At 40.4% G+C, this 27,371-nt stretch overlaps 1 protein-coding gene across 5 annotated transcripts in view; it reads left to right on the forward strand.

Annotated features, from left to right (window-relative positions):
• Positions 1-27,371, forward strand: part of ZNF521 (zinc finger protein 521) — a 304,769-nt gene that overhangs the window by 120,596 nt on the left and 156,802 nt on the right. For all 5 annotated transcript variants that reach the window (XM_043888860.1, XM_043888859.1, XM_043888858.1 and 2 more), the window contains one exon: positions 6,681-10,033. In XM_043888860.1, coding sequence (XP_043744795.1) covers positions 7,121-10,033 — 2,913 coding nt within the window. In that variant the 5' untranslated portion in view covers positions 6,681-7,120. The remainder of the gene's footprint in view (positions 1-6,680; positions 10,034-27,371) is intronic.

Below are 27,371 nucleotides of genomic sequence, written 5' to 3' on the forward strand. Positions count from 1 at the left end.
GATGGAATTCATTGAGCTCCGTCTGTTCAAGTGAACTTTAAGCAACAGCAAGCAAAACATTTGTACTTCTCTGCACACGTAATAGAAATGTGTCTGGTGAAAGAGCCAGCTTGGCTCTAAAAACCAGGATTACCTAAGGAGGGGCTGAGGCAGGGTGATAACAACTTCTTATCTCTTCTATTGGCTCATCCTAAGCAGTGAACCTCTCTCTTTTTTTTTTAAGGGAGTATTGAAAGGAAAAATAAATAGCCTCTGAGCTCTGATATCTGGAATTCATCTTGACTGTGTTAAAAAAATGTGTTCCTCCATTGCCTGTTCCCTCAGTTTGCTATCATTAATGACTGACCACTCTTTTCCCTCATAGCCTGCTAATGCATGTAATTGGTCCTTCCAGAACAATGTGTGATATTACAGAATTATAAAGCATCTGTGAACTATACATAATTGTAAGGTTCACTTTTCTCTTTTGAACACCCAGTAAAGAGTATTCCTTTTCAAGTTGCATGACAAAGGGGTGAATTTAATGCAGGACTGTGGGTTTTTTCCAAAAGTATGATAGTTATGTTACAAAAGTGGCCGCTTTTCTAAAGCTGTTGACATTTCTGTTGAGAATGAAAGGAAACAATTGTGTAATAATGCATAATGGTTTATTTACAGTGACCATATCCTTCAGCAATTTAGATCATTGATTTAAAAATGTGTTGTGCAATTTGGTTAGGTGATTTTAAATATGATGATGCAGAGTTGTTACTGTGATGACTCTGGGTTAACGGGACAAATATCCTTCTTATCTATGCCTATTAAACACATATTTCAAAATATGTTCTCTCTTGATAGCACCTAACTTCTCTCAGCCTCTGTGTACCCAGAATATTCTCCTCAAGGTTCTCAGTTTAATTATCTTAAGGTGTCTTAAGTTAAGGAGTTCAAAAAGGACTATGAACTCTTAACATAAAAGTTCGCTCCCTCTAGCATGCTGGATAAAGAAAGAACCATTTTCCAGTCAGTGGAAGAACTAACCTGGAAATTTGTTTCGATCTCATGTTTTTACCTATTGTCCTACACTTAAAAAAAATCATCCACTGAATGAACTTATTTTGGTGTTAAATAATGCAATGATTGGGACTTTGCTATTGGCTTTGACAGTAAAGAATCTGCCTGCAATGCAGGAGACCTGGGTTTGAACCCTGGGTGGGAAAGATCTCCTGGAGAAGGAGAAGGGAATGGCTACCCACTCCAGTATTCTTGCCTGGAGAATTCCATGGACAGACGAGCCTGGTATGCTCCAGTCCGCGGGGTTCGCAAAGAGTCGATGACACGAGTACTAACACCAAGTACTGCCAGTGTTTTAAGGATAAAAGAGGTGATTACAAAAGTCCATGCTTGGCTTCAGAATTACCTAGCAAAATACTCATTCCAAGGTTATCTGTCTGTAAAGACCCGAGATTATATCATGTGCATGATAATTTAACACAATCAGCTTGGATTCATGGTTCATTAACTTTTAGATATCACCAACTATTTATATTTTATTTTCTTGATGACTGAATATACAGCTATGAATGCTTAAGACGCTCTTTGGGCCAATCCTTAAAGCTGATATTCCAGCGGTTCCATTAAAGAAAAGAAAAGGCTAAAATATGTTTATACTGCACATATAAGAAGCTTACATGTGAAAACGTTAATACATGCAACACATACAAGTCTTTTTGTTTACATATGCACCTTTTCTTCCAGCAATGATAGGTGCCCTAGAAATGTTCACTAATCTTTGTAACACCCCAGAGGGTAAGTAGCAAGAATTATTATCTTCATATTGCAGGTGAAATACCTAGGTAGGGGCAGATTAAATGACTTGGCCAGGTCACTCTCTAAGTCCATTATGAAGCTAGAAATAAAACTCCAGACTCTTGACTTTTAGTTTTCATTCTGAGTCATTGACCTCCAAAAACAGAGGTACCAGAGCTGTCAGTATTCGGTCTTCTTTTCCACACTTGAAAAGTAACTGGTGATCTAAATCCTGTTCCTGTTAAGGAAATCTTGCACACACATGATACTGAGTTCCCGAAGGGTGGTTTAGCGAGAACCCTGCAGTTACAGTGAATGAACTCAGGTAGCAAAGGACATCAGTAGGCCAGCTTCTCGTGGGGCCAACCCTACAAAGAACTAAAAGTATTGGAAGTTTCCATATTTTCAGAGACTCAGATCACTTCTTTAACACGTCGAGTAAATCCACTTTGTTATTTGTCTTTCTCCTTAATAATTTCAGGATTGCCCATACTGTTGGAGTCAGCATTCTAAGAGACTTGGTCCCTGCCCTCCAGAAGCATGTACCTTACCCTCTCCTACATTGCAGGCAGATTCTTTACCTTTTGAGCCACCAGGGAAGCCCAACTAAGACCTGCTTGATAGTGCAAAAAATTAAATTAAAAAAAAAAGCTTTAGCATCACCCCAGACCTTCCTGAGCATCTTCTCCTCCTTTTTCTTTGATCTTTTTTTAATGACTACTTGAGTTGGGCTTGAAAGTGAAAGAAAAGCCGGACCCTCAGCAGCACTTTTCTTCCACGGTGACAGGCTGTAGACGGACATTATCAGCCCCCCATTTGGCTACTGGGCAGCCCCTCCTGGGGTGTATTCATCTGCCTGTCCCCCAGCAGCCAGGATAAAATCACAGCCAATCTTTGCTCTCTCCTCCCAGGTTGATCCATGAGGGGCGATGGCTCATGTCAGAGAGGTCGGACTTTGTGCTCTGGTTGTCTTTTTCCCTGTGCGATCCCTCCTTCTAGCATGACTTCACTTTTCTGTTAGTGAGCACTTTCTCCCATCAATATGACTGAACAGGTGTGGCTCTGCCGCTAACTGAGTTTCCAGCTGTCCTCCTCTGATGCAGACCCAGCAAAATCTGTTGTTTCGTCCTTTCAGGCAGACTAGAGAACCATCAAGCCCGAGATGGAGGTCTTCCTCGCAGGATATGGCAGTTTTGTTGCCAGAAGATGGTCGGGAAAGCCTGGCTGGCTAACAAAGACAGGCCTTCAGCGGCTGGGTGTAGTTCCAGTTCTGTATCCCCTTTGGCAGGAGCACAGAGGCTGCTGCAGTGTGGCCAGCCAGCAAAATTAGGAAATAAGGACCTCTTTTATTTACTCAGGCTGCTGAATCATGGGCATTCCTGTCTGCTTGGAGAAAAGTCAGGCGGCTCTCCTTTCCACTGCAAATCTCAGGAGTGTTTGAGACTTTCATCTCCGAGTGTTCACACACTTGTTTTAATGTGCTTTATGGAAATGCTGAAACTCAGCAAGTACAGTTGCTGTAGAAAAACATCTGCACTAACTGTGCACACACATTTGCATCTTTAAATAGACTTTTAGGCCATGGAGTTGGTTTCCAGCAAAGTTGTATCTGTGTATTTTTATTTTTTTCTCCTTTCCTTCTTCCCGTTGTAAGAGGTATAGCTCTCCGAGAGTCAGCTAGTGTGAAGTGATTGATTCCAAAAATTAAAATTTATCGTGGACATGTTAAGCACTTCACATTGAAATGCAGAAAACTTGCCATAACACAAAAAGGCATTCCTGTTAGTAGCACTTAGTGAGTGCTGAAGGGAAAAAAAGTTCAAGTTGACTCAGTAACGGGGATTGAAGGAATCTTCCATAGTTTCTTCCAGATGAAAAAAACAACTTGAAATTGTTTAGGTCTGTAGTAGCCATGTAACCATCGTTTGAGCTGTGCATGCCAAAAAACTTAAGGTGATGGGAATGGGTAGCTTGCAGAGACTAAGGTAGACCTCAGAGAATATTGGCAACACCACCACTAACACAAAAGTCTGGGGCGATACATGCACCCTTAGAGCATGAACTAACACCCCTGGGAGTTTCCTCAGTGAGTTCCTTATGCACCCCAAGGAGAACAGGCTCAGTTACAATCCTAGCAAATGAGCGTTTTATAATTTTGACTTTAAAACAGGAATCAACTTTTTGTGGAACCTTTGTTGATTCTTCTAAAAGTAGCATTCCCTACTCAAACTTTCTACTTCCGCTCAGCGGCCTCCATTCTGCAGCCTGTGAATCCGGTAGGGCAATTTCCATGTATCTCAGTTACAGAGATACATCATCTGTGATTATCACATCTTTTCGCCAAGACCAAGTAATAGGGACAGGAGAGAGAGTGAAGAGAAGGTTTCTAGCTCCCTTGAATCTTGGTTTGAGTAAAAACTCTTGATCCTCACCTCACTTGACTGTATTTGAAACTTACAAGCTTAGGAGAACAGTTAGGTAATAGGTACAATCAGGCATGGCCACAGACAAGAACCTGATTTAAGCATGGTGTCAAGGATTGCACCATGTATATAATAGTCTATTGCTCTATATTTCTTGGTGTGTTGTTATAATAATATATCATGCCTAGGCAGAATCTGCAATTTGATAATAGATTCACTTGCTAAATTATCAAGCTTAAGTTCTATTCTTTCAGTATAGATGCATGACTAATTTCTGATTCACTGTTTTCCCCAACTGTACACAGATGATTTGTTTGAAAATATTTTTAAGTGAAACAATAGGATATAAGCCAAAATAATAAATGTGTGAAAAGTGATAGATTTTCTTTCTAGAATGCTGAGCCAAATTTAATAAAATATTATATTTTTATAATGTACATATTATATAAATATAATTTTATAATATAAAATTTTGTGTAAAATATTAGAAAATTTTAATTAGGAAAAAATATTTCAAGACTTTGGTTTGTTTTAGGGCTACCAGCTATAGATGGCTTATTTTCTTTAAGGGAAAAGCTAAATCATCAGTGAGGTTTTTTTTGTTTTTAATTTTTCAAAATTGTTTCTCTATATGTTGGCTGACAAGTTTACTCGCATATATTCTTTATAGGCATTTACCTTTAAATTGAGATCACACCAGCAATTCTCAAACTCTTTCTTATGCTGGAAATATGTTGGCTTATAGACGGATATAAATGAGGATGCAAAATCATGTGGCTTTCAACTTGTATTGCGAAGCTTTGTTGCAGTGGGCAGGAATCCAGGAATGGTGTTTGGTTGTTTTGTCAGAGTTAGATGGTTGCCATCTGGCATTGATAGTGAGATGGTGTTGTCATCAGTTTCTAGATGCAGGAAAGGAATGATCCTCATCTGTTTCCTGTGGATAAGCAAGAGGTTGATAATCTAGTAAAATCTTGTTACCTTAAAGAAAGCAGACGTGGAATTTGTTTACATAATGCTCGCCAGTTTCTCCTTTTATGTTAATAATATAGCTTGCTAGTGAACTTCAGCTTTGAAGGATTTTAAAATGTATTTGATCTCATTCTAATTGCATCTTATTAGAATAACCTCAATAATATTCTTAACCAGACCTATTCTAATAGAATCGCTCTCTCCACCAACCCTACTCCATGGTCCTTACTTGTCGGCATTTATGAAAAATCTTGCTCCTTTGGAGAGTGACAAGCTTTTGCGATGTCTTCTAATCGTGAATGATAGACTAGAATTATTTTGAAAAGTCAGAAAGAGGTTTCACAGTCTATTTAAGAGGTCTCATTTTCCACTTGGATGTTAAGAAAGTGACAGAAGTAAGAGTGTACACTTGCTGCAAACACGGTTAAAAAAACCACCTAATAGAAGGTAGAGTTACTTTATGGATAGCTCGCTAAGGTTATATCTGGCTTTCAGGCTTGTTTATCTTCTCTTTGTTACTCATAAATCTTTCAGCATTTACCATAATCATTTATCACTTTTCCTGTTTCCAGTTTTTCACAAGTTGCTTTGTCTCCACTCACCTCAAAGTGCAGGTCCTGTTTGGCTAAGGAAGTTCATGCTGCTGAAGCTTTAGCAAAAGGAAGAAATGGCGGGCCACCTCTTGAACTTTCCAAACAAAATACACTATTACATTCTGACCCTGTGAAACTCTCATTTTTTTTCTTGATCCTGGCTGATCCTAGCTACATGTAATATCTAGTCGTACCCTTCTCACATCTGATAATCCATTTTCTGGTCTATGCTATTCGAATCTTACAGTTATTGAAGAAATCCTGGTTGTCTTTTATTACACAAGACATAATTATTATTGTGTTTTCTGTCTTCTTTCATGTGCTTACTTTTTAATATTTTTTTGCTGAATGCAATAAGGTTTGTATCAATAAGAACCCCATAAAAGATTTTGGCCTGCAGAATTGCCTTTTCCTATAAAAACAAGCAAAATGCAGAGGGAATTTTTTATTAAATATTAGACATCTGGGTTGACTGCATTAATTTTAAATCATTCTTGTAATATTTCCTCTTTTCATTTGGTCCTTCAGATGCTCACATAATATGCAAATCATTTTAGAATGAATACAAAAGAAACATTAAATATATTAAAATCTGCATTTTAATAAAATTGTCAATGCATAATATATACCTTGCTCCTAAGGAAGAATGATAAAAAGTAATAAAGGGGTAATTTAGACATCGAACTATTTAATATCATTTTATATTTTACAAGCCAGCGAAAAGTCAACGTAGAAGAAAAGCTTTGGGCTCAGATTTGAAAGTGTTCCATCCAAATAGTCTCTCCTCCTTTTTTTTCCCCTCACAAGGTTCGAGTTGGCCCTGTGTACTTGTTGAAACAGTACAGTAAACTCGTTCTTGAACTCTCGACCCGGAAAGTGAAAAGTTCCCATCTTCTCGTTGCAGATGGAGTGGACGTAGAGGATGACCCCACCTGCTCCTGGCCAGCTTCCTCACCTTCGAGCAAGGACCAGACTTCCCCCAGCCACGGAGAAGGTTGTGATTTCGGAGAGGAAGAAGGTGGCCCCGGACTCCCGTATCCGTGCCAGTTCTGTGACAAGTCATTCAGCCGTCTCAGCTACCTAAAGCACCATGAGCAGAGTCACAGCGACAAGCTGCCTTTCAAGTGCACCTACTGCAGCCGGCTGTTCAAACACAAGCGGAGCCGAGACCGCCACATCAAGCTCCACACCGGGGACAAGAAGTACCACTGCAGTGAGTGCGACGCCGCCTTCTCCAGAAGTGATCACCTGAAGATCCACTTGAAGACTCACACGTCCAACAAGCCATATAAATGTGCCATTTGTCGCCGTGGGTTCCTGTCCTCTAGTTCCTTACACGGGCACATGCAGGTCCACGAGAGGAACAAGGACGGCTCCCAGTCGGGTTCCAGGATGGAGGACTGGAAGATGAAGGACACTCAGAAGTGCAGTCAGTGCGAGGAAGGCTTTGACTTCCCGGAAGACCTCCAGAAGCACATTGCCGAGTGCCACCCAGAGTGCTCCCCGAACGAGGACCGGGCGGCCCTCCAGTGCGTCTACTGCCACGAGCTCTTCGTGGAGGAGACCTCCCTGATGAACCACATGGAGCAGATGCACGGTGGGGAAAAGAAGAACTCCTGCAGCATCTGTTCTGAGAGCTTCCACAGCGTCGAGGAGCTCTACAGCCACATGGACAGTCACCAGCAACCGGAGTCATGCAACCACAGCAACAGCCCTTCCCTGGTCACGGTGGGCTACACCTCCGTGTCCAGCACGACCCCGGACTCCAACCTCTCAGTGGACAGCTCGACCATGGTGGAAGCCGCCCCACCCATCCCAAAGAGTCGGGGGAGGAAGCGGGCCGCTCAGCAGACCCCAGACATGACCGTCCCCTCGAGTAAACAGGCGAAGGTCACCTACAGCTGTATTTACTGCAACAAGCAGTTGTTTTCCAGTCTGGCGGTTCTGCAGATTCACCTGAAAACTATGCATTTAGATAAACCAGAGCAGGCCCACATCTGTCAGTACTGCTTGGAGGTACTGCCCTCCCTCTATAACCTCAATGAACATCTTAAGCAAGTGCACGAAGCTCAGGACCCAGGTCTGATTGTTTCTGCCTTGCCCGCCATAGTCTACCAGTGCAACTTCTGCTCTGAAGTTGTCAACGACCTCAACACCCTTCAGGAACACATCCGATGTTCTCACGGATTTGCGAACCCCGCGGCAAAGGACAGCAATGCTTTCTTCTGTCCCCACTGCTACATGGGGTTCCTCACTGACTCTTCACTGGAAGAGCATATAAGACAGGTCCATTGTGACCTCAGTGGCTCCCGATTTGGGTCCCCAGTGCTTGGGACTCCGAAAGAGCCAGTTGTAGAAGTCTATTCTTGTTCCTATTGTACAAATTCCCCCATATTCAACAGCGTTCTTAAACTGAACAAGCACATCAAAGAGAATCATAAAAACATTCCCTTGGCCCTGAATTATATCCACAACGGGAAGAAATCCAGGGCCTTGAGTCCCCTGTCACCTGTGGCCATAGAGCAGACATCTCTGAAGATGATGCAGGCGGTAGGAGGGGCGCCTGCAAGGCAGGCCGGAGAATATATCTGTAATCAGTGTGGTGCTAAGTACACGTCCCTGGACGGCTTTCAGACTCACCTGAAGACCCACCTGGACACCGTGCTTCCGAAACTGACCTGTCCCCAGTGCAACAAGGAGTTCCCCAATCAAGAGTCCCTGCTGAAGCACGTGACCATTCATTTCATGATCACCTCCACGTACTACATCTGCGAGAGCTGTGACAAGCAGTTCACGTCGGTGGACGACCTGCAGAAACACCTGCTGGACATGCACACCTTCGTCTTCTTCCGCTGCACCCTCTGCCAGGAGGTGTTCGACTCCAAGGTCTCCATCCAGCTCCACCTGGCCGTGAAGCACAGTAACGAGAAGAAAGTGTATCGCTGCACCTCCTGCAACTGGGACTTCCGCAACGAGACGGACCTGCAGCTGCACGTGAAGCACAACCACCTGGAGAACCAGGGCAAAGTGCACAAGTGCATCTTCTGCGGCGAGTCCTTCGGCACCGAGGTGGAGCTCCAGTGCCACATCACCACGCACAGCAAGAAGTACAACTGCCAGTTCTGCAGCAAGGCCTTCCACGCCATCATCCTGCTGGAGAAGCACCTGCGGGAGAAGCACTGCGTCTTCGACACCAAGACGCCCAACTGCGGCGCCAACGGGGCCTCAGAGCCGGGCCAGAAGGAGGAGGTGGAGTTGCAGACCCTGCTGACCAACAGCCAGGAGTCCCACAACAGCCACGACGGCAGCGAGGAGGACGTGGACACCTCGGAGCCCATGTACGGCTGCGACATCTGCGGGGCGGCCTACACCATGGAGACGCTCCTGCAGAACCATCAACTCCGGGACCACAACATCCGGCCGGGGGAGAGCGCCATCGTCAAGAAGAAAGCCGAGCTCATCAAAGGGAACTACAAGTGCAACGTGTGCTCGCGGACCTTCTTCTCGGAGAACGGCCTCCGGGAGCACATGCAGACGCACCTGGGCCCCGTGAAACATTACATGTGCCCCATCTGTGGGGAGCGCTTCCCCTCGCTCTTGACCTTGACCGAACACAAGGTCACGCACAGTAAGAGCCTGGATACGGGAAACTGCCGCATCTGCAAGATGCCGTTGCAGAGCGAGGAGGAGTTCCTGGAGCATTGCCAGATGCACCCCGACTTGCGGAACTCGCTGACTGGGTTCCGCTGCGTGGTCTGCATGCAGACGGTTACCTCCACCTTGGAGCTCAAAATCCACGGGACGTTCCACATGCAGAAGACAGGCAACGGGGCCGCGGTTCAGGCCACGGGCCGCGGCCCGCACGTCCCCAAACTGTACAAGTGCGCGTCCTGCCTCAAAGAATTCCGTTCCAAGCAAGATCTGGTGAAACTGGACATCAACGGCCTGCCCTATGGTCTGTGCGCAGGCTGCGTGAACCTCAGTAAGAGCGCCAGTCCCGGCGTCAACATCGCTCCCGGCTCCAGTCGACCGGGCCTGGGCCAGACCGAGAACCTGGGGGCCGTGGAGGGCAAGGGCAAGGCCGGCGCCCCCAAGACGCGCTGCTCCAGCTGCAACGTGAAGTTTGAGTCTGAAAGTGAACTCCAGAACCACATTCAAACGGTCCACCGAGAGCTGGTGCCCGACAGCAACAGCACGCAGTTGAAAACGCCGCAAGTCTCGCCCATGCCCAGAATCAGCCCCTCGCAATCGGATGAGGTAACTCGCCTTTTTCTGATGCTTGCCCTTTAACTCCCCAAACATCCCTCTCCACTGTAGGTTTACCCTTTCCGCAGCTTCATTCCTTGTCCTGTGCAGAGAGATGCTTTAGATCGAAAGGCAGTGGTGTTTTTCCGCCGTGGCCATTTACAAGGATGGCTTGCTTCTTGCGAAGCAGCAGTTTGGGCTTGAATGGTGCAAAGTAGGACTAATTCCAGACTCCATAGGATACTGTCTTCTCTGTGACTGCAGAGACCGGCTTTCATGCCAACACCACCTGAGATCTGGAATCTCAGTCTGGTTTCACCGCGAGTTGAAATCCCCAGATCCGACTTGTGTGTATAGCTGAGAGAGAATGACATAAAAACGAGATGTTATGAGCCGACATGCTGGCTTAGAGTAAATTAAAAAGAATATATATATATTTGTGGATAACAAATTGGGTAGGGATGGCTTTTTAATATGGCGTTGTCAACCCTCACTGTTTGTCTTTGTCTTCTGGGTGGTGAGGAAGATATTTTCTCACAATAGGAGTTTTTAAGAGCCCCTCCATTTATTAAGCTCCACATGCTCCACGTTCATTTTAAAGGCACTCTCCCCAAGTCTTCACTCTCTGGATTTGGGTTTCAAAATGAACATTTTCTTAGCTGAAGAGTCGTCTTCTGTTCTTCCCCTCCACAGTTGAAAAACAAGTTCATTTACAGTGAAATAGTTTTGTAAGTCATCCTTCCTTGAAGCTGAGCCGAGGATGGCTTGTTTTATTATCATTTCTTTCTGCTTTATCACCTAGTTTCTAATAGCTCTCTCCCCGTTCCTACCTGTCCCTATCTGGAGATCCAACCAAAATGAAAACCCCAGGGAGACCCGTCTCCCTTCAGTCTGAGGTCACCGCCTTTTCCTTATCTTGTCTCTGCACTCACCCCCTCTCTGAGGCCCCCTGCAGCTCCCTGCAGATAGCCATCAGTCAGCTGGTAGGGGAGAGCTGAGAAGAGGAACACAGAGCCCCTCTTCCCCAGATGTGGCCTCTGTGTGAACAGGCAGACTCCCCAGCTTTGAAGTCGCTTTCCCCTCTCTCCTCCGAAAGTAAATCCTCACCTTTCTGTCCTCTAAAGAAATGAAATCTTTTCAAACCGGAAGGACGTCGTTTTGATAACAGTTCATGACGCGTGTGTTGGATCAAATCATTTCTTTGGAAGCAAGTATTGCTAGTTGTCATCATATGAACTGAAATGTTTTCCAACTTTTTATATCCATCATGTTTAAACCTAGAGAAAAGTTAAAGGAATAACACAAAGAACAGGTGTGTGTGTGTTCATGTATCCATGTCACAAATCTGCCAGATAGGAACATTTTGTCAGATTTTTCTCTGTCTTTGCAACCTTTTTTATATTAATCTGAGCTATATGGAAGTAAATTGTAGATAACATGTCTCCTAAGAATAAGGGCATTTTCTTACTTAACCACAGTATCGTTAGCCCAGAAATTATTGAAATCAGCTAAAGGTGAAAGGTACTCAGTCATGTCTGACTCTTTGTGACCCCATGGACTGACATCTACCAGGCACCTCCATCCACAGAATCAGCTAAAGAGATGAAATAAATCTGTACTATCTTATATAAGTCTGTATTCAGATTTCCCCAAATGTTTTATTTTTAAATGCTTTTGAACAAGAGTTCTTTTTTTTTAAAAAAAAAAAAGCATGTTTTTGAAAATTATTCCTCCCTTTTGTTTTGTTGTGCTTTACATATATAGAAGGGTTTTTATATTCAGGTTCAATTTAAATAGTGCCTAAAAGGGGTTTTAAATTAATTAATGTGTGTGTGTATGATTGTGGTGGTATGTACGCATTTAAAATCAAGCAAAATTCAGTTCTTGTTTCTTAGTAGATTGTTTTGGGAAAGGAATTTTCCTGTTTCTTCTTATCTGTTCATGGTTTAGATTTTCTGATATTTCTAAATTGCTCTGTATTGTACCATTTAGGGAAATTCCCTGGTGGCTCAGACGATAAAGAATCTACCTGAAGTGCAGGAGACCCAGGTTCAATCCCTGGGTCAGGGAGATCCCCTGGAGAAGGGAATGGCTACCTACTCCAGTATTCTTGCCTGGAGAATTCCATGCACAGAGGAGCCTGGTGGGCTATAGTCCATGGGGTCACAAAGAGTCAAACATGACTTATCAACTCAACAACAACAACATAATACCATTTCAGGTGAAATATTTTAAAAATGAAGAAGAGCATATTAATAGTCTTTGCCTGTTAATTTGGTTAGAGTTGATTTGGGAAATTTGCCTTTTTTAATGGTACTTTTTAAATATGTTGGCCCAATTTATTTATTTATATTTGTTTGTTTATTTTTACTCTTGGGCTGAAAGGCATGTGGGATCTTAGGTTCCCCAACCAAGACTGAACCTGTGTACCCTGCAGTGGAAGGTGAAGTCTTAACTACTGGACTGCTCGGGAATTCCAAGGGAAATTTATCTTTAAGGGATGGTCAAGTCTTCAGTTATACCTAAAATCTTAATGATAATTATAAAGCTTAACTATATCCTTCACTTATATAGAATAAAACTTTTTAAAGTACTTTTTAATTTTAATTCTTACAATACTCTTTTTCAAACACCTAGCTACTGAGGGTTAAAAATGACTCCATGCAAAAGAATACCTTCTTATTAAATCTGAATAATAATAACTTGTAGTAGTGTCTTTAATTGACTAGATATTAAGATTCAGTTGTACATTTTTTCTTTGTGCCTTAACAGTACACTAATCTATTCAACATTTTCACCCTTGTTACTGTTTTTCTTTATTATGCTATTTGTCTTAAAAATTTTATGTGCCTACTTCCTTTCTGATACTCTCCACCATAAAAAAATGTAAGTAGACCATATTATTTGGACTTGGAATAGAAAATTATCTAAACATATGTAAAGTTTTAAAAACAATGAGCCTAAAAAATGCATTGATGAGAAAGACATATAATTTTACTTTGTTCTCATTCTTTGTTAGTCAAATTAAGCCTCTATGACTTCTCATTGTGAATATTGTGGAAATTTTTATCAACAGAAGTAAAGGTGAAGCTATTACATAAGAGTTTGCCAAAGAGCAGGCATACCAGTTAGGACTAAATTTTATCATAAAAAGAAGTATCATGTGTATGTTCATTGACTTAGATGTCTTAGGTGGGAATTAAAGGACTTAGCAATGTAGGTGGTATTTTCTTATCTTCTTCTTGCTGAGGATTGAGGCTTCAGAAGAGAAAAGAAGACCTTGGGAGATAATAAAACCTGAATACCAGGTATTATCAAGAACCAGGTTAGATTTTTCTGGACTCTGACTGACAGTCACAAAAGGGTAATGATAGAAACTGGAATGCATCTTCCAAAGACTGAAAAAGACAGTTATTTGGTCCAGACTAGAGTACCTATTTAGAAAGGATTTAGATATAATCTATAGAAGGATAAGTACTATATAAACCCATATAATCCAAGAAATAGATGAAAGATATGGTATGTGACAATTAAAGAAGGGTAATAGTAAGTAGCTGTTCTGTGATGAAGAAATTTGGAATTGAAGACAGAAGACCTGAATTTACATTCCCACTTCTTCTGTGTGATGACTTCTGAATTTGTGAAAAATGTTCTCTTTGTACCAAAATTCTATGAGTATTAACCTAAATTTACTGTGGAGACTATGTTTTGAATAAAAAATGGGAGGTGGGGGAAACCTATTCATTTTCACTTGCTCCTCAGAGATTGACCATCATATGAATTTGTACCTGCAGTGATTCCGTAAATGGCAGAGAGAGTTTGGGGCAGGAAGAACACTGGACAGCTAGCATTTTCCACACGTGAAGCACCTTGCAGACTCACTGACCTTTACTACATGTTGAGTAAATGTTGGTTCTTCTTTTGGAGCTCGTTGACACTAGCCTGGCTCCCTGGTCAGGTGCTGCCCCATCTGAACCTCAAAGTGTTGTGTTCTGATGATATTGGAAGCATGTCTCCATCTGCCTTCATTTCCTTAAGGTCCTTCATAGCCAGGTTTCTCTGAGGGTTTATATATTCACATTTCAGTTCACATCATCCCCACTATCCATTGAAATTGCTCTTGCAAGGGTTACCAATTCCATATTCCTAGATGCCTGTACGATGCCACAGAATCAAAGCTAGAAGTGACGGCGGCCATCATCTGGTTAAACTGCCTTGTTTTACAGACAGTGAAACAGACCCAGATAAATGGAGATCTAAGGTCACACAGTTAATAAGTGGTAGACAAGAGGCCCAGAGGATGCAGGCTTTCCAATTCCAAATTCAATGCCGGGCCCATCATAGGCAGATGCCTCGGGGCCATGTCTGGCTGGTGGTTCTCTCAGAACATTTCCCCACCCAGGGTAGTATGGCAAGATAGCTGGCTCATGCAGAAACCCACCTGACCCAGTGACCAGAACCTAGAAGGTGTTAAATAAATTTGTGTTCTTCTTCTGCATTCATGTACTATAGGATTGCTACTCTTCTTTTGACCGCATTTGGACTCAAGCCTTGTTTTATTGTTATTGAAGTTTTGTCGTAGATATTCTGAGTGTGTGCGGGTCTATTGTTATTCCACTCCACTTCAAGGTCTGTGTTCTCAAGAAAATTGTTGCTGTCCTGCCAAGATTGCCACTGGTCTCCAGGTTCATCTCCACAACACTCTACAGAGTGGATGACCTTCCCCTTGCTGCGCCTCTGTCTGCCTTCACGCTGTTCCTTCTCCTAGTTTTCTTCCTTCTTCTGCCTTTAGCGATTTCTCATCCTCTGCCTGTTCCAAAAGTGTAGAATTCTTCAGTCCTCCTTCTCTGTCTGTTCTCCATAGCATCTCATCCATTCATGCTTCTGTAACTGTTTCTTTACTAGCATTTCCCAAATATATTTCTAGCCTAGTTCTCCTCTTAATTCCAGATTATTGTGTTCCACTGACAGTTTAACTTTGCCATTTGTATCTCTTTTAGCCTTTTGAAGTTTATTGTGTACTTACTGAACTCTCGATTCTCTCACCTGAAGCCTATCTTTTCCCAAACTTCCATCATTTTTGGTAAAGGGATCCATCCTACACCCAATTATCAGGCAAGAAACCCAGGAATCCCTCCTGGTCCCCAGCTTTCCCTCTTTCCCCATGTCTAATCTGTTAGTTCTATGGATTCTACTTCAGGTGAGCATCCCATCCTCTTCTTTCCATCTCCAAAGCCATCATCATGGTCCAGGCTGCAGTCATTTCAGGATACCTCAGTTAGCCTTCTGAGAAATTCCTCTTCTGCCTGCTTCTCATCCAGTCTTCCTGCTGAAGTGGGAAGGCATCTTGTGGACATGTCAATCTATCTCAGGATGTCACATAGAATTCTTCAATGCCTTCCCATTTCTCTCAAATAAAATTCCAACCTCTCACCAGTTTATGAGGCCATGCACATCCTGGCCAGCATGGCTGCCCTCATCTGATTCCAGCGCCACCTCCACCTGCTTTGTGTGTAGCCTTCCAGCCTCTGGCGGGGTGGGGTGAGAGGCGTCTGCTTTGGAGTCTTCACCTGTCTTGCTTCCTCACCTGACCTGCACTTCTGAATCAACTTCTCTGTACCACTGTCTCTTTCTAAGCTGTCAAGTGGGCCTTCCCTGAAAATCTTATCAAAGCTGGTCTCCTCCTAAAGATTTTCTTTTAAAATAGTCATTTTTCTTTACTCATTTATTTCCATCTTCCCTTTTCTCACCTATGAACATCCAACAGCTTATCACAAGAGCTTGATAAATATCAGTTGAATAAATCAACATAGTATTAGTACTTCAAAGTGACAAAATAGTGTATACTCCATCTTTGGATGTATATGCAGGTATTGTTGTTGTTTAGTCTCTAGGTTGTGTCTGACTCTTTACAACACCATGGGACTGTAGCCCACCAAGCTCCTCTGTCTATGGGATTTCCCAGGCAAGAATACTGTAGTGGGTTGCCCTTTCCTTCTTCAGGGGGTCTTCCTGACTCAGGAATCAAACCCACATCTTCTGAATCTCCTGCATTGGCAGGCGGATTCTTTACCATTGAGCCATGTGGGAAGCCCAGGTGCAGGTATATCTAGTAACTAATACCCACAGAGGTAAGTAAGTTTACCCAAAGCTAATGAGATGCTTTAAAATTAGGTGTAATCAAAAAATATTAAATAGGCTAAAAGACTTGAAATTTACAACAATTCAACATCATCTTTGGTGTGAAGGTCCGTTTTAAGTGTCTCAAATTCAATATTCTTCCTTTATAGTTCTTACATTGAAAATAGAAATGTACATGTAGACAATTCAGAGCCTACTTAAGCTCCAGAATTCTTTTTTGATTTGTTTTGTATAATAAAAATTTCCATATGAGGTTGAAAGAAAAATGTCAAAGTTTTTGTATCTCAAATGGCTGGTGCTAAGTTTTGCTAAGCTAAAGGAGCGAAAATAAATGAGTTAAGTTTCCTCTAAATAAACAATATCTTAAAATTAGGTAGAAAAATTACATGACCAAATAGACATGTAGAATTCAAAATGCTCTTGGAATAGCCTTAGTTGCTTTGCCAAGTTTAATCTGCTTTCAGATTTATTGTTCTTGTGTTCAGTATTTGTTTGGCATCGAGAGTGCACTAGAACGGGGAGTTAATGACCCCTGGCATAAGCATTGGGTGTGGAACATGGAAATGACTGCCTGCCATCCGCTGTGATGCATTAATCATTGCATCATGCGTTGAATTTGCTACCACTGTCATCCCTAGATTGTCCCTGTATTTACTTCCAGTTCTGGATTTTTTTTGCTGAGGCTTCCATGTGCATACAGTGTCTTGTAGAAGTTCTGGAATTCAAAAAGAAGAATTTTTTTTTTTTTTCTGTATACCGCCTTGAATCTTGAATTTCACATCTTTGTTCCTTGAATACTAGGCAAGAGTCTGAAATCACCCTTTGTAGTGGTAGAATTCTGCTAAGCAGGAGCATTTTACATTTTGGCTGAAATTATATCGAAATAGAGATTAGTGAGTATACAAGATGCTTTTGAGTAATGAAATGAAATTTAAAGCTACATTCTGGATCTCTTATTATTGTATGGCACCCCCCTTCTACCTAATACAGATGCAGTTTTCTATTGTACTTTTTGTTTCTAGAAGTTTAGCAGCCTTTATGGCTTTTAAAAAACCTAAACAGCCAGTTCCATTATTTATATATATATTTTTTCACTGTTTAAGTGTGCATGTTTCTAAGGGTTCTACTTTTAATATGTTTGTCTCTTCCCTTACCCTCATTTCCTATTACTGACTTATTATCCCATACAGATGGCTAACATATCATATTTCAGCTTGCAACCTCTTGTTAAGTACCATCTTAGATTTTCAGCTACTTATTTGCCATTACCAGTTGAACATTGTGCTAGCCATTTGATCAAATCATAATTTCTCTTTTCTCTCCAATTTTTGTCTGTGTTCCATCATTCCCTTAATTATCCTCATTTGAAGCATTGTGTGCATCTCTTAAATCTTGTTGTGGTCTCCTGATCTTTTGAGTCAATCACTCTCCAGGTGCTATATTTTCTCTTCTATTTGCATCTCCCACATTCTCTCTCCCATCCAAGTCTTATCCTTGTAAACTAACTGGTCTCTTTCACTCCCTTATTATCATAATTCTCAACATAAAGCAAATACATGTTAAATGAAAAAGATATCTTTAAAACCCCATAAATTTTAAAATTAAACCATCCATGGAACAAAGAGAAAATAGCAATTAAAAACACTTCAAATGGAAAAATAGCTACCTCTTAAAATTTGTGAGATACAAAGTAAAGTAGTATTGATAGGGAAAGTTATTAGAACATAAAAATATATATTAGAAATTTTTAAAAAACTTAATATCAATGAGATAACATCAAACTTGAGACATTAGAACCAGAGCAAGAGAATAAACCCATAAAAAAGTAGAAATGAAGGAAATAGTAAAACTAAGAGCAAAAAGTAATGAAATATAAAACAACAAGGAGGCCAACCAAGTAAAACATGAAGTTTTTTAAAAGACTAACAAAGTTTACAAACTTCTGGCAAGTTTAATCAGGTTAAAATAACAAGAAATAAATAATATGAATAATAAAGGGGGAGCCATAACTTCACATGTGTAGAAATTAAAAAGATAGTTGGGAAACCATTACACATATCAAAATAACTGAAATAAAAAATGCATGAATTATTGTTTTCAAGAGAGAAGACCAACTGGAACTCTCTTACTTTACTGGTGGGAGTATAATTTTGTATAACTGCTTTAAAAAACTGTTGGGCAGTATATAGCAAAGCTGATTACTAGCTTACTCTGTGATTCATTAATCTATTTCTAGGCTTATGTCTAAGAGAAATAAATACATACATTTAACAGATAATGAAGAAGAATATTCTTAATAGCTTTTGCATCTAAGCTTTAATCTGGAGTCAGTTGAAGTGTCAAAATAGAATAAATACATTGACATGTAGTGGGTTTACCCAAAGCTAATGAGATGCTTTAAAATTAGGTGTAATCAAAAAACATTAAATAGGCTAAAAGACTTGAAATTATTTCAAAGACTTGAAGTTATTTCATTCATATAATGAAATACTACATGGAAATAAAGAAGAATGAGCTATTGCTGTGTAAAAACTTGGATGACTTGTAAGAATGATGAAAAAGAAAAAGGAATCAGGCACATCCTACTGTAGAACTCTACTCATATAAAATTTAAGAATGGGCAAAACTAATTTGATGATCAAAGTCAGAATAGTTACCTTTGGCATAGTATCAATTGGGAAAGGGCAGAAAGGAGTCTTTTGGTTGCTAAAAATATTCCATATCTAGATGTATGTGATGGTTACACACCATTGTAAAATTTCATAAATCAGGCAGTATACTTCATCAGGCAATATACTTAACCTTAAATAACATGCACATATTTAACATGTATGTTATTTCTTAATAAATATTTTACAGAATGTACTAAAAACACATAAGGTAAAGAATAAAATGATACTGTGTAGAACTTTATGCTAATAACTGGATAATTTTGATTATATGGGAATAGTCTTAGGATAATATGTTACCAAAGCTGGCTCAAAAAAAAAACAAAAAAGAGAGAAGTAGAATGATTGCATAAATACTAAAGAGTTAATAAATTGTTGACCTTCCCACAAAGAAAATACCAGATCATACACATAATTCAAAAGCTGTACCAGAAAGTACAAAAAGAGGGAACACTTCGGTTCATTTAATGAATCTAGGAAAATCTTATCAAAACCAGGCAAAGATAGAAAAAGGAAATTTTAGGGAAGTTTTGCTCATGATTTTGTATTTTAAATTTTTAAGTAATATAAACAAATTAAATTCACTATGTTAAAAGATTTTATACAAAAACTAAAGTGATTTTAAAGAAATTTTTTTGTTTTTAATACATTCTGTAAAAAATAACTAAAGACCCAGTTTCCCCCTCAGTCAGTCTCTTCCATCAGAAAGCTTCCATAAGGCTCTTATCCTTCTCCATCAGAGGGCAGACAGAGAGAAAACCACAATGACAGAAAACTAACCAATCTAATCACATGGAACACAGCCTTCGCTAACTCAATGAAACTATGAGCCATGCCATGTAGGGCCACCCAAGACGGATGGGTCATGGTAGAGAGTTATGACAAAATGTCCACTGGAGAAGGGAGTGGCAAACCGCTTCAGTATTCTTGCCTTGAGAACCCCATGAACAGTATGAAAAGGCAAAAAGATAGGACACTGAAAGATAAACTCGCCAGGTCGGTAGGTGTGCAATATGCTACTGGAGATCAGTGGAGAACTAACTCCAGAAAGAATGAAGGGATGGAGCCAAAGCAAAAACAACACCCAGTTGTGGATGTGACTGGTGATGGAAGCAAGGTCCGATGCTGTAAAGAGCAATATTGCATAGGAACCTGGAATGTTAGGTCCATGAATCAAGGCAAATTGGAAGTGGTCAAACAGGAGATGGAAAGAGTGAACACTGACATTTTAGGAATCAGCGAATTAAAGTGGACTGGAATGGATGAATTTAACACAGATGACCATTATATCTACTACTGTGGTCAAGAATCCCTTAGAAGAAATGGAGTAGCCATCATAGTCAACAAGAGTCCAAAATGCAGTATTTGGATGCAGTCTCAAAAACGGCAGAATGATCTCTGTTCATTTCCAAGGCAAACCATTCAACGTCATGGTAATCCAAGTCTATGCCGCAACCAGTAATGCTGAAGAAGCTGAGGTTGAACGATTCTATTAAGATCTACAAGACCTTTTAGAACTAACACCCAAAAAAGAACTAATACCCCTTTTCATTATAGGGGACTGGAATGCAAAAGTAGGAAGTCAAGAAACACCTGGAATAACAGGCAAATTTGGCCTTGGAGTACAGAATGAAGTACAGAATGAAGCGGGGCAAAGGCTAGTAGAGTTTTACCAAGAGAATGCACTGGTCTTAGCAAACACCCTCTTCCAACAACACAAGAGAAGACTCTACACATGGACATCACCAGATGGTCAACACCGAAATCAGATTGATTATATTCTTTGCAACCAAAGATGGAGAAGCTCTATACAGTCAGGAAAAACAAGACCAGGAGCTGACTGTGGCTCAGATCGTGAATTCCTTATTGCCAAATTCAGACTTAAATTGAAGAAAGTAGGGAAAACTACTAGACCATTCACGTCTGACCTAAATCAGATCCCTTACAATTATACAGTGGAAGTGAGAAATAGATTTAAGGGAGTAGATCTGATAGAATGCCTGATGGACTATGGACAGAGGTTCGTGACATTGTATAGGAGACAGGGATGAAGACCATCCACAACATATAGATGTCTAACAAACAGATGAAAAGATGCTCAACATCACTCATTGTCAGAGAAATGCAAATCAAAACCACAATGAGGTACCATTTCACTCCAGTCAGAATGGCTGCTATCCAAAAGTCTACAAGCAATAAATGCTGGAGAGAGTGTGGAGAAAAGGGAACCCTTTTACACTGTTGGTGGGAATGCAAACTAGTACAGCCACTATGGAGAACAGTGTGGAGATTCCTTAAAAAAACTAGAAATAAAACTGCCACATAACCCAGCAATCCTGCTGCTGGGCATACACACCGAGGAAACCAGAATTGAAAGAGACACAATATTCATCGCAGCACTGTTTGTAATAGCCAGAACATGGAAGCAACCTAGATGTCTGTCAGCAGATGAATGGATAAGAAAGCTGTGCTACATATACACAATGGAATATTACTCAGCCATTAAAAGGAATGTGTTTGAATCAGTTCTAATGAGGTGGACGAAACTGGAGCCTATTATACAGAGTGAAGTAAGCCAGAAAGAAAAACACCAATACAGTATACTAATGCATATATATGGAATTTAGAAAGATGGTAACAATAACCCTATGTGTGAGACAGCAGAAGAGACACAGATGTATTGAACAGTCTTTTGGACTCTGTGGGAGAGGGCGAGGGTGGGATGATATGGGAGAATGGCATTGAAACATGTAAATTATCATATGTGAAATGAATTGCCAGTCCAGGTTCAATGCATGATACAGGGTGCTCGGGGCTGGTGCACTAGGATGACCCAGAGGGATGGGATGGGGAGGGAGGTGGGAGGGACGTTCAAGATGGGGAACACATGTACACCCATGGTGGATTCAAGCCAATGTATGGCAAAACCAACACAATATTGTAAAGTTAAAAAAAAAAAAGACCATCCCCAAGAAAAAGAAATGCAAAAAAGCAAAATGGCTGTCTGAGGAGGCCTTACAAATAACTATGAAAAGAAGAGAAGTGAAAAGCAAAGGAGAAAAGGAAAGATACTCCCATTTGAATGCAGAGTTCCAAAGAATAGCAAAGGAGAGATAAGAAAGTCTTCCTCAGTGATCAGTGCAAAGAAATAGAGGAAAATAATAGAATGGGAAAGACTAGAGATCTCTTCAAGAAAATCAGAGATACCAAGGGAAGATTTCATGCAAAGATGGGCTCAATAAAAGACAGAAATGATATGGACCTAACAGAAGCAGAAGATATTATGAAGAGGTGGCAAGAATACACAGAAGAGCTGTACAAAAAAGATCTTCACGACCCAGATAATCACGATGCTGTGATCACTCACCTAGATAGAGCTAGACATCCTGGAATGTGAAGTCAGGTGGGCCTTAGGAAGCATCACTACAAACAAAGCTAGTGGAGGCGATGAAATTCCATTTGAGCTATTTCAAATTCTAAGAGATGATGTGAAAGTGCTGCACTCAATATGACAGAAATTTTGGAAAACTCAGCAGTGGCCATAGGACTGGAAAAGGTCAGTTTTCATTCCAGTCCCAAAGAAAGGCAATGCCAAAGAATGCTCGAACTACCGCACAATTGCACTCATCTCACACGCTAGTAAAGTAATGCTCAAAATTCTCCAAGCCAGACTTCAACAATACGTGAATCATGAACTTCCAAATGTTCAAGCTGGTTTTGGAAAAGGCAGAGGAACCAGAGTACAAATTGCCAACATCTGCTGCGTCATTGAAAAAGCAAGAGAATTCTAGAAAAACATCTATTTCTGCTTTGTTGACTATGCCAAAGCCTTTGACTGTATGGATCACAAGAAACTGTGGAAAATTCTGAAAGAGATGGGAATACATCTGACCTGCCTCTTGAGAAACCTATATGCAGGTCAGGAAGCAACAGTTAGAACTGGACAACAGACTGGTTCCAAATAGGAAAAGGAGTACGTCAAGGCTGTATATTGTCACCCTGCTTATTTAACTTACATGCAGAGTACATCATGAGAAACGCTGGGCTGGAAGAAGCACAAGCTGGAATCAAGATTGCCGGGAGAAATATCAATAACCTCAGATATGCAGATAACACAACACTTATGGCAGAAAGTGAAGAACAACTAAAGACCCTCTTGATGAAAGTGAAGGAGGAGAGTGACAAAGTTGGCTTAACATTCAACATTCAGAAAACAAAGATCATGGCATCTGGTCCCATCACTTCATAGCAAATAGATGGGGAAACAGTGGCCGACTTTATTTTTTTGGGCTCCAGAATCACTTCAGATGATTACTGCAGCCATGAAATTAAAAGACACTTATTCCTTGGAAGGAAAGTTAATGACCAACCTAGACAGCATATTAAAAAGCAGAGCCATTACGTTGCCAACAAAGGTCCGTCTAGTCAAAGCTATTATTTTTCCGTTAGTCATGTATGGATGTGAGAGTTGGACTGTAAAGAAAGCTGAGCACAGAAGAATTGATGCTTTTGAACTGTGGTGTTGGAGAAGACTCTTGAGAGTCCCTTGGACTGCAAGGCGATCCAACCAGTCCATCCTAAAGGAGATCAGTCCTGGGTGTTCATTGGAAGGACTGATGCTGAAGCTGAAACTCCAATACTTTGGCCACTTGATGCGAAGAGCTGACTCATTTGAAAAGACCCTGGTGCTGGGATAGATTGAAGGTGGGAGAAGAAGGGGACAACAGAGGATGAGATGATTGGATGGCATCCCTAACTCAATGGACATCAGTTTGTGTAAGCTTCGGGAGTTGGTGATGGACAGGGAGGCCTGACGCGCTGCAGTCCATAGAGTCGCAAAGAGTCGGACGCGACTGAGCGACTGAACTGAACTGACTGAAAGTGATTTTGGCTTCCCAGGTGGCAGCAGTGATAAATAATCTGCCTGCCAATGCAGGAGACCCAAGAGACATGGGTTCAATCCCTGTGTTGGGATGATCCCTTGGAGAAGGGAATGGTTACCCACTCCAGTATTCTTGCCTGGAGAATTCTATGGACAGAAGCGCTTGGAGGGCTATAATCCATGGGGTCGCAAAGAGTCGGACATGACTGAATGTACATGGAAAAATGATTTGATCACAAGAATACAAAGTGGGTTTAATCTCAGGAAATCAATTAATTAAATTTACCACATTAGCAGTTTAAAGGAGACAAATTATATGTTTACCTCAAGAGTTGCAGAAAAAAACTAAATTCAATGTTCTTTTATGATTTAAAAAGAACATTTAATTAGGAATAGGCAATAATATCCTTGCCTAATAAAGACTGTTCAAAATATCATATTCAGCAAGCATCGTAATTAGTGGTGAAATTTTAATGCAATAATTATTTCATAATAAAGCCATTAGTAAGGATTCCTGGGTGATTAGTCCAACAATATATAAGATAAAAAAAAATGAATTTACTAACAAAAAACCCAGGTAGCACTGAAATTGAAAAGAACCAAATTAAACTGTTATTTGAAGGTTGTACATTTGTATATAAAGCAAAATTCAAGAATCTAAAGACAAGTTATTATATCAAAACTTTAGCACAGTTTCTGGGTACCAAGTCAAACCGTACAAGTTAATCAGATTTTTATTCATCACCAAAAAGTTAGAAAATATGAAATTTAAAATAATTCCTTTTAAATTAAGCACAAAAAATAGGTACTTAGAAATAAACCTTATAAGATGTGTAAGACTATGGAGAAAATGATAAAATTATTAAAAGATATATAGAAGACTTAAATGATCAGATTTAGCTTGATTTCAGTTCAGTTCAGTTCAGTCGCTCAGTTGTGTCCGACTCTTTGCAACCCTATGAATCACAGCACACCAGGCCTCCCTGTCCATCACCAACTCCCGGAGTTTACTCAAACTCATGTCCATCAAGTCGGTGATGCCATCCAGCCATCTCATCCTCTGTCGTCCCCTTCTCCTCCTGCCCCCAATCCCTCCCAGCATCAGGGTCTTTTCAAATGAGTCAACTCTTCGCATTAGGTGGCCAAAGTATTGGAATTTCAGCTTCAGCATCAGTCCGTCCAATGAACGCCCAGGACTGATCTCCTTTAGGATGAACTGGTTTGATCTCCTTGCAGTCCAAGGAACTCCCAAGAGTCTTCTCTGACACCACAGTTCAAAAGCATCAATTTTTTGGCGCTCAGCTTTCTTTATAGTCTAACTCTCACATCCATACATGACCACTGGAAAAACCATAGCCTTGACTAGATGGACCTTTGTTGGCAAAGTAATGTCTCTGCTTTTTAATATTCTATCTAGGTAGGTCATAACTTCCCTTCCAAGGAGTAAGCGTCTTTTAATTTCATGGCTGTAGTCACCATCTGCAGTGATTTTGGAGCCCCCAAAAATAAAGTCTGACGCTGTTTCCACTCTTTTCCCATCTATTTCCCATGAAGCGATGGGACCAGATGCCATGATCTTAGTTTTCTGAATGTTGGGCTAAGCCAACTTTTTCACTCTCCTCTTTCACTTTCATCAAGAGGCTTTTTAGTTCCTTTTCACTTTCTGCCATAAGGGTGGTATCATCTGCATATCTGAGGTTATTGATGTTTCTCCCGGCAGTCTTGATTCCAGCTTGTGCTTCTTCCAGCCCAGCGTTTCTCATGATGTACTCTGCATATAAGTTAAATAAGCAGGGTGACAATATACAGCCTTGACGTACTCCTTTTCCTATTTGGAACCAGTCTGTTGTTCCATGTCCAGTTCTAACTGTTGCTTCCTGACCTGCATATAGGTTTCTCAAGAGGTGGGTCAGGTGATCTGGTATTCCCATCTCTTTCAGAATTTTCCACAGTTTATTGTGATTCACACATTCAAAGGCTTTGGCATAGTCAATAAAGCAGAAATAGGTGTTTTTCTGTAACTTTCTTGCTTTTCGATGATCCAGCAGATGTTGGCAATTTGATCTCTGCTACCTCTTGAGTTAGGAGACTCAATGTTCTTATGCTGTCAATTATTCCTAATTTGATATATGAACTTATAGCTATTCCAGTGAAAATTTCAACAGGTTTTAAAATGTATTTTTATACATATTTTAATTTTTTGGAACTTGCTCACAGATTAAAAAATATTTACAGAATAACAAAAGGTCAAGAATAGCCAATATGCTCTTAAAGAATAGGAACAGGCAGGGTTGGATTTGTAATCAACTTATACTTAATCTGTAGTATTTAGGATGACATGGTATTTGTTTTTGCTTATATTTCCAAGTGGCCTTGGGACTTCCCTAGTGGCTCATATGGTAAAGAAATGCCTGCAATGCAGGAAACCAGATTCAATCCTTGGGTCAGGAAGATCCCTTGGAGAAGGGAATGGCTACCCACTCTAGTAATTTTGCCTGGAGAATTCCATGAGCAGAAGAGCCTGGTGGGCTGTACAGTCCATGCGGTCGCAAAGAGTCGGACATGGCTGAGCAACAGACACCAATTAGGATGACATGATATTTGTCCACAGAACAAAATATTCTCCAAAGGAGGTATGGGACAGTATGGAAGAGAGGTATTTATAACACATATTGCTGGAAAAATATTACTTTCCTAAATATGTAAGAAATAGCCACAAATTAACAAGGGAACTCAAATCACCAAATAAGAATATGTGAAATTAACAGAAATGAACAGACATTTTACAGACAGGAAACTTGAAGATCCAGTAAACATGTGAAAGTACTGATCCTCATCAGTAATATGGGAAATGCAAATTCAGACAGAATAATAGGTTGACAAGACCACACAGGAAGCTAGTTGGGCACACAGGTGTTTAATGGTTACTGTTTCTGTATCATAATACGTATGTTATAAACACTCTTTGTAAGCATTTAATATTTAACTTAAAAAGCAAAATTATCAGAACCTTAAGTAAGCAATCAGTATGACTTGTCATAAATATAAGATAAATATAAAAGTAATACAATTAATGCAAAATAATATTTAAAAAATTCTAACTATATACTCATACTTGTAAAGGTTTGGGAGCCTGAAACCCATTCTTTCATTGTTACAAGTAAGTTTATCAAGGTTTGTAGAGCTAATAAAGACATATTACCATCTGAGACTTTTTTCTCTTGTATAATTAGAAAGAGTAGTATCCAGACTTTATAAGTTTATATAGTGCATATCTCACACTTTGGGAAACATTAACCTAGGGTGTTAACTTTTTATTCCTCGTCTGATCCTTCAATTTAAGATAACAAATTTATTCATTTCCTGCTATGTACAAGGCATTAGGCTATCAGTTTGTAAAGAAGATTAACACTATACGAATATGATTATTTGAATACATGTCTTTCTTTCCAGGATAGCCCCCTAAGGGCTTATAGTTTACTAGTGAAAATTAATGTATAGCAATAAATATAGTATAAAGTAGAATGGATTATGAGCCTGAGTAGAAGTACTAGTGAAGTGCTAAAATAGTTCATAGCAAATAAGCAGGCATCAGTTAGGTTTGCAAGTATCTGTGTCAAGAGCAAGCAAAGTGGAAAGAACTTCCAAGGAAAGTCTT

Source organism: Cervus elaphus, chromosome 27 (genome assembly GCF_910594005.1).
Source record: "Cervus elaphus chromosome 27, mCerEla1.1, whole genome shotgun sequence".
Lineage (NCBI taxonomy): Eukaryota > Metazoa > Chordata > Mammalia > Artiodactyla > Cervidae > Cervus > Cervus elaphus.